Here is an 8,390-nt window from a genome sequence, read left to right on the forward strand (position 1 = left end):
CCTCAAGCAGCAGGCAGAGAGAGCAAAAGTGTGCCTGACACGGACATTTGAAATCTCAAAGCCCACTCCAGCAACAACCTCCTCCAACAAGACCAGACCTACTAATCCTTCCAAACCATATATGAGCTGTGGGAGGGGGGCATTCTCATTCAAGCCACCACAAAAGCCAGGCAAGAACTCACGCAGGTCAAAACCTGGAGGCAGAAACTAAAGCAGAGATCATTGGTGTAATGCTTCCTACTGGCTTGCTCATCATGGACTTTTTAGCCTGCTTTTTTATACAGCATGATCACCAGCACAGAGGGGGATCAGACCATGGTAAATTGGACCCTCCCACATCAGTCATTCATCAAGAAAATGCTCCAAAACTGAAATTGAAGTTCCCTCTTCTCAGATGACCCTAGCTTGGATCAAATTGACAAAAACAAAACAAACAAAAAACCCCAACACTTAACGAGCCCTGTGTCCCATTTATAATCCCAGCCCTCTGAAGGTAGATACAGGGAATTTTCTAGGAGCAAGCTGGCTAGCTACACTAGCAGAACTGACAATTTCTGAGCCCAAATCAAAGACTCTGTCTCCATATACAAGGTGGAGGGTGATTAAAGAAGATACCTGGCATCAATTTTTGGCCTTCACATGCAAATGCATGCAAACTACAATCGCACACACAGAGACTTCATGTGAGCCTGCTTTATAGACTATAACTTCTTATAAACGCAAAAAAATAATATGGCTATTTTATTCCACTAAAATCATTGTATTTAATAGAGCAAGTGAAATTTACAATTTTATTTCAAAAGGCTCACTGCTTGTAAAGACCAGCGGTAGTGCTTTGGACAAAAACATGGTAAGAAGTTCTGCATCGGATCCAGCTGTCACAGAGAGGGCTCAGCTTTCTTTTAAGTCTTCCATTTTATTGGGGTTGTCTATGGTTGCTTCTTGTCAGAATCTGAGAGGTCTTGTGATAGTGGCACAGAACAATGCATCTGAAAACCCAGAAGTGTGAGCGCACATGGTCTCCTTCTTAGTTTACACATTCCCAGGAAGTCTATAGCTAGAGGACTTGTTAGTTTTGTGATGGTGTCATGATTTAACCATATGACCATGGCAAAGGTACCTGGTATATCACTACTATTTCCTCTACACCCTACATCAGCATTTAGATCATTGTCTAATGGAGAGCATCTATTCACTTTGAGTGAAAAGGCCAGTAACAGATTCTTTTTTCCTATTCTAGGCTCAAGCTTTTCTGTGCATTATCCTTTAACCTGCTTTCTGTCTCTGGAAAGTGTGTGTGTGTTTGCTTCTTTGTTGCTGTGATAAATCACTTACCAAAAACAGCTTGGCAAGGAAAGGTTTATTTCATTTTAAACACTCAGATACCACTGAAGGAAGTCAGCGCAAGAACTCAAGACAGGCACTGGAAGCAGAGACCAGAGAGGAATACTAATTTCTCTACATGGGTTGCTCAGCCAGCTTTATTATACACTCTGGGACTGCCCACCCAGGTGTAGCAGCAACCACAGTGGTCTGAGCCCTCCCACATCGATCACTAATCAAGAAAATACCCCTCAGACTTGCTGACAAGCCAAGATAATGGAGATACTTTCTTAAATGAAATTTCTTCTTCCCAGTTGAGTCTATAGTTTTTAATTAAATTTTTATTTTTTATATTAATTACAGTTTATTCAGCTTGTATCCCAGATGTAGCCCCCTCCGTCATTCCCTCCCAATCCCACTCACCCTCTCTCATTCTCCTCCCTGCCCCTCTCTAAGTCAACTGATAGGGGAGATCCTCTTTCCCTTCCATCTGACCCTAGTTTATCAGGTCTCATCAGGACTAGCTGCAATGTCCTTCTCTGTGGCCTAGCAAGGCTGCTCCTCCTTTGGGGGAGAGGGGGAGTCAAAGAGCCAGCCACTGAGTTCATTTCAGAGACAGTCCCTGTTCCCCTTACCAGGGAAACCCACTTGGACACTGAGCTGCCATGGGCTATGTCTGAGTAGGGGTTCTAGGTTATATCCATTCATGGTCCTTGGTTGGAGAATCAGTCTCAGAAAAGACCCCTGTGTCCAGATATAGTCTATCTTGTTTCAGTTTGACACAAACTAACCAGCATAGCATGAGCAAAGCTGTCTTTCCTTAAAGTATTGGACAGGATAACAATGTTCATGCATGAAGGAAGGGCTTTGAGAGCTAGAATGGTGGAAGCAAAGACAGGGTTCTCTGCTTGGGAAGCAACATCCATTATAAGATTGACTTTAATGCACTGTACTCATCTGAAAGTCAGTGATGGAGGTTTTCCCTAGCTCTTGGGTCAGAAAGAGTGGACAGCTTCCTGTGGAGCAGACAGCAATGAACCAACCAGGGAAGGCTGCAGACTCGAACGTTGAGGTTGTGCCATTCTTGTTGTGATAGAAGAGAGAGGGTTTTACAGGTTCCTTTTGGCGGTACAGTTCCATTATGTCTCCTTTCTGGTGGGTGAGAAGGAGAACCCAGGAAGAAACATCACCACAGGAACTGTGTTCTTGTCTCTAACATCAGCCTCCACTTTTAAAGCAGGCCTGGACACTTCCGTTTCATACTCAAATATTAAGAATCATATGCCCCTAATACATGTTACGAGTAGAGTAGAAACATTAGGACACACATTTCAATTTTGTTTGTTTGTCTGTAGATTGGTATTTTCAGTGTTTTGAGGCAAATTCTCTCTGGGTACCCTCAATGCTCAGAGCAGAGGTAGGTGGCATCGTGTCCAGATGTTTCAGCCCCCTCTCCTTCTTGGTTTTTCAAGACAAGGTGTCTTTTTGTAGCCTTAGCTGTCCTAGAACTCACTCTGTAGACCAGGCAGACCTTGAACTCAGAGATCTGTCTGCCTCTGCCTTCCAAATTTTGAGATTAAAGGTGTGGGCTGCCACCACCACCTGGCTCAGTCACTCTTAATGTGAACTTCCTTCCTTCCTTCCTTCCTTCCTTCCTTCCTTCCTTCCTTCCTTCCTTCCTTCCTTCCTTTCTTTCTTTCCTTCTTTCTTTCTACAGAGTTTCTCTGTGTAGCCTTGGCTATCCTGGACTCACATTGTAGACCAGGCTGGCCTTGAACTCACAGAGATCCACCTGCCTCACAAGGGATTACAGGCGTGTACCACCACACCCAGCTTAATGTGAAGTTTTGAAAGAATAAATAAACAAAAGTTTTGGAGGTTATATAGTGTTGGTTTAGCCTCTTAGTTCCTGTTTCCTACAAATAAAGATGTTTGAAGAATGTTTTCATTATAGTTAGCATAAATTTTGAGTGAAATACAAATGTTTCTGCAAAATTTTTCCAATCTTAGCACTATGGACATATTTGTCAGGGCTATCATTTTTGTGTGTTGTGGCTTGATTAGCTGTGTCTTTGCCCTCTTACTACACAATTAACACACTCTTGCCTCCGATTGTAACCACCTGTCCTTGTTTCGGTTTTATTGCTGTAAAGAGACACCATGACCATAGCAACTCTTATAAAGGAAAACTTGAATTGGGGCTGGCATACAGTTTTAGAAATTTAGTTCATTATTGTCATGGTGAGAAAACATGGCAGCCTGCAGGCAGACACAGCATTGGAGAAGGACCTGAGAGTGCTACATATAATCCACACACAGCAGGAGGAAAGCCGAGATAAATTTCCTCCAACAAGGCCATGCCTATCCCAACAAGGCCACAACTCCAGTGCTACTTCTTGTGAGTCCATGGAGGCCATTTTCATAAAACCACCACACTACTCAAAGTATCTTGACATTGACAACTGGTCAAAAAGCAAAATAATTCCTAGCTGAAAATAATGTTTTTGTTTAGTTATAAAACTGAGTATGACCACATATTGAAAGGATCATGAGGTCTAGTGTAATTGCTTTATTATAATGTATATTTTTATAATGGCAAGTCGTGGTTATTAAGATGCCCATTGTTGATATTTATCTTTTTTCACAAAAAGTTATTTTGTGTAGAAGATACTATGATAAACTCATCCACTTTGTGACAATTTAAGTGCCCTTGCTATTGCTTTTTACACTAGCCAGCCCACCTAGCCTAATTGGTAAGCACCAGATTTAGTGAGAGGTGCTATCTTAAAAATAACAGGGGAGAGATGAAGGAAGAAACCCAGTGTTAGTCTCTGAACCACACACACATGCACACACATGCACACAGACCCATGCCTGTACCTATGAACACGGACACTCAGCAGTAACTGAGCAGTAAAAATCTTTGACAAAACTTACTTTTGTAAAATAAAAGAAAATGCTATTTTAAAAACCTAGTTTCAAAATACCCCTATTTTTTTCGTATTCTTTAGTGATTCGTGCACTCTTAAGTGAACAATAGATCAGTGTAAGGATTATCTGTGAACTGTTTTTTAAAAGATTTGAAAATCAGCATTTCTGTCAAGTGGGTGCTGTATGGAGTAGATAGGTTCCTCTCCCCTGGCCAGGAGAGAGCAGATTCCTCTCTTCTGAACTCACCTTCAGTTGCAGCACAGGCTGTCCTTCATCCTTTGTGCAGAACAGGCAGCACTGAGGTTCGTTCACTCCCAGATACATGGGATCCCCCTTGTCCTTCTCAAGAGTCTCCAGATATAGGCACGGGATTAAGGTAACAGTGACTGGGAATGAAAGCCGAAAAGCGAAGTTCAGTTTGTGCTTCAAAAGCATCAGCTCTAAACTAGAGAAATAGAAATAGAGGCTTGAATCTTCTCACCAACCTTCATGTCACCCTGGCATGCACCACCTGGCTCAGACATGTATCTCATTTGTGTATCTTTTTCTATTAGAGACATCAACTTCTCATAGAGTCAACAATTAATCTCATAGATCTTTCCTTTTCTTATTTGACTCTTTGAACCTTCACAGAAATTTTTTTCCACCACTTCTTCAACCTAACCCTCTACTACTCCTAGAGTCTCTTTTCTTTTCCTTGATCCATCCTATGGCTGTCCAAGTCTATGCCTGCCCTTTAGTCTAAACTATCCTTGCAATGTTCATCTCTAGATAAGGCTAGAAATGAATGGACGCGGACAGACCCACAGAATTAGCAAGGACTGCCACAAGGCTACCCACCTGGAACGGTCCGTTCTTTCCTTGGGACTGCAGTGAGGACATTGTTATGAAGGACCCACACACGACTACTAAGATCCTGAACGTATGTTCGCCAAGGTACTGCTGCGCCTTGTCCTGTAAAGAAGGTAAATGTGGATTCGTAAGTACAAAGGCACAGAACATATCCCCTTTTCAATCTTTTGGTCTTCCATGAAGTTGATCTTTACCTGTAGCCATACTCATTGTGGTGCTGTTGTTTCTGAACTGCCAAACTAGCAGACTGACCCTAAGGAGGAACAGAGTTAGTCCTAAGTCCCAGTTTGACCCCAAGTCAGGGGAGCTGGTGACCAGCTAACAGTGACTCACTAATCCAAGTCTCACCAAGCTCCTCTTACATCCTGAGACTCAGCTTATTGCCCCAAAGAAGCAGAAACTCTAACTCCCATATAAGTACAAGGGGACAGAGAGCACTAAGGCTAGAGTCAAGCAGCAAGAGCTTCTGATCAGTGAGTGAAAGCCACAGGCTGCATCTCCAACCTGATCGCAGAAGAGCTGTGTCTGCGCTGTACAGAGCTACAGCCACTGCTGTGCCCAGCTTCTCTGACAAGCTCTACCGGGTCCAGGCCTTTTATTCACAGCATAAAGGAAGTCCTGCCTCAGTGTGTCCTGGACTGCCTGGCACCCTAGATAATTGTTGGTTCTTTGTGTTAGAGGGCTTGCTGAGCATTTATTGGAATAAATGTCAATTACAACATGCTTGTGACTTATCAGAGAGCCTTGAAAAGGAAGGGCATGCTAAGCATGTAAGTGTAGTAAGCAGGAAATACAGTTACAAATTCTGACCTGACTGAGGATAAAACCATCATGGGATTTCCCCTGGGTGGATGACTGGACTAGGTGATGTAAAATGAAGTGCTAGAATATTGTTCCTACTAGGAGGGGCCTGCAGCAAGTGCAAGGGTGGATGAGGAAAAGTTGTGTTCTAAGTCCTATGTAACTTTTAAGCTCATATAAGTCACCTTGGACTAACTCCAGTGGATGCTCCACCTTCTCCCAGACAACATGTATGTTCTTTCTGCACCAACAAGTTTTGCCCAAAGCAAAGCCAACTCTGGACTGCTCACCCATATCTTAGCTCCTTTCTGACCTTGAGTTAAGCACAGAACACATTCAAACAGCACTTTCTAAGACAAGCAGATCCTCTATTAAGCAAGACAGAGACACAAGGTAGCTGACTCGGAATCAGGCAGAAACAGCAGCAAAATGCTCTGCAAGAATGATTTTTAAAAGAAAAAAAGGGGGAGGTCCATGAGCTAGAATGAGTTGGTGGGTTCTAGTTGAACTTGTCAGTCAGTATAGCCAAGTAGGCAATTTTGATAGCTGGACTTTGGTGGTTGCCCTTAGGAATGAGTCAGGCATAAGGAAGTGGCCAAATCAGAGAATCCAATGGTTTATCAAGTGAGAGGGAAGCAGAGAGGGCAGGGCCTGCTGGTACCATGTTTACCATGCTTGGGCTGAGACCTTCAAAGCCTAGCTGTCAGGTAGCCTATCAGTTGTCAGAGAGCATTTCATTAGATCCAAAAGGAAACTGATATAATGATTTTGATGCTTTTCCCCATATCCGAGTTCACAGTCTACCTCTGACAGATCCCATACCATGTCATCTTCATATCTCATTGGCTTCCATCTCAGGGACAAATGAGTTAAAGTACTAGTGGATGAGATCCCAGCCTCCCTATCTCCTGTTGGGACAATGATCAGACTTCTCAGAGGGACCCTAGTAGCCAGCAAGTTACCTGTAAGAGTAACTAGTATGTACTAAATTCCCTGGAGTCATCTACTAGACCGGTTCCCTGCTTAAGGACAACCCCAATAAAACAGTAGTTCAGTGTTCAAAAGGAAGACATTTGTACTCAAATCATATGTATTCAAACTAAACCTTTAGACATTGCTAATTGTGCGCACATTTGATTCTAATGTGTAGACTATGGGTGGTGTATTGGCGTCATCTGGAATCTGGTCAGAAACACAAAAACTCGGGCTCTACTCCAACCTACAGAACCAATACCTGAAAGAAAAGAACATACCATACCATTGGGGCATGGTGGTGCATGCTTTTAATTCCAGTCCTCTGGAGGCAGAGCCAGGTGGATCTCTTTGAGTTTGAACTCAGCCTGGTCTGCATGGTGAGTAACGGGATAGACAGATATGCAGAGAAACCCTGTCTCAAAACATTTTTGCCATGCCTTCTGTGTTTATAGCATACACCCATGTTCAGTAACACAATCAAATCAACACAAAAAGAAAGAGGTCAGTTTCCTGGGTATGCTTGGGGCTGGGAAGGAACAGGTTCAGAGCCCTGAAGCCATGCTTTTTTCCTCCAACCTCTGAAAACTATACAATGGACTTTATTAGCACCAAACAGAAGGAGAGAGAGAGAAAGATAAAAAAAGAAGCTATATTTGAAGAGTCATGGACACAGTACAAAGATTTTGGATTATGTAAAAGAAATAAACTTATAACTTCATTAGGATAACATTTCATAAATTAAATACAAAAGTCAATAGGCAAAACTAACAAATAATAAAAATGCATTTCCTTCACATAAACAAAAGACTGACAATAAAAGGAGCTGGAACACAGTAGAATAATATCCCAAAATGATCAGTTCAGATGGATTTTTAGGTAGGATGGCTAGTTATAGGCTGACTCTGTGTGAAGTATGAAGGAGCCCGAATACTAAATAATAGACATTATATCGAAGAGAGAAATAGAAGAACAGCCTTGGGAATCCAGGAAAGTAATAAAAGGATTCGTGGAAAGCAAACAGACAGAAAACATGGAAAAGTGACCCGAGTAGAGCCTCAGTGATATAGTTGGCTGGCTGGGGAAGGGTAAATAGAAGCAGTTTCCAAAAGATAAAAAATCTTATACTTGGTACAAACCACAGCCCTCACAGGATTGAAGTGGGTTTGCAGGTTTTAGTAAGAGATGAGACAGCAGTGGAGAGAAATCCTACTATGTCAAACAATATTATTTAGAGGGCATCAGCATGCTAAGAATCTGCTGGTAAAAACTGAACTACTCTAGGGGACTGATAAGGGAACAGGTCAGAGACTCATTTTGTTCTGACACAGCCACTGAGTGAGGAAAGGCACATGGAGGCAGCTGAGGAAAGTAGGACCAAATACTAGAAAGACAAATGGTGAAAGTAGCAAAAGACCCAGGTCAGGCTGGAAGTGCACAACCTACCTTGGATGGCTAGGAACTGACATCATCAATTGAAAATAACTCTAAGAGTTTGGTAACTTTGAGCC

General features: G+C 42.5%; 1 protein-coding gene across 1 annotated transcript; it reads right to left on the bottom strand.

Annotated features, from left to right (window-relative positions):
• Nucleotides 1–1,708: 1,708 nt before the first annotated feature.
• On the bottom strand, nt 1,709–5,663 carry LOC110565339 (interleukin 36 alpha). Its single transcript, XM_021662995.2, has 5 exons — nt 5,611–5,663; nt 5,301–5,359; nt 5,095–5,208; nt 4,501–4,640; nt 1,709–2,475 (listed from the first exon to the last, which is right to left on the bottom strand). Exons 2-5 carry the CDS (start codon nt 5,314–5,316, stop codon nt 2,263–2,265), a joined length of 483 nt encoding a protein of 160 aa, XP_021518670.1. The 5' UTR covers nt 5,317–5,359; nt 5,611–5,663; the 3' UTR covers nt 1,709–2,262.
• Between the last annotated feature and the right edge of the window lie 2,727 nt (nt 5,664–8,390).

The sequence above is a fragment of the Meriones unguiculatus genome, chromosome 8 (genome assembly GCF_030254825.1).
Source record: "Meriones unguiculatus strain TT.TT164.6M chromosome 8, Bangor_MerUng_6.1, whole genome shotgun sequence".
NCBI classification, from domain to species: Eukaryota; Metazoa; Chordata; class Mammalia; order Rodentia; family Muridae; genus Meriones; species Meriones unguiculatus.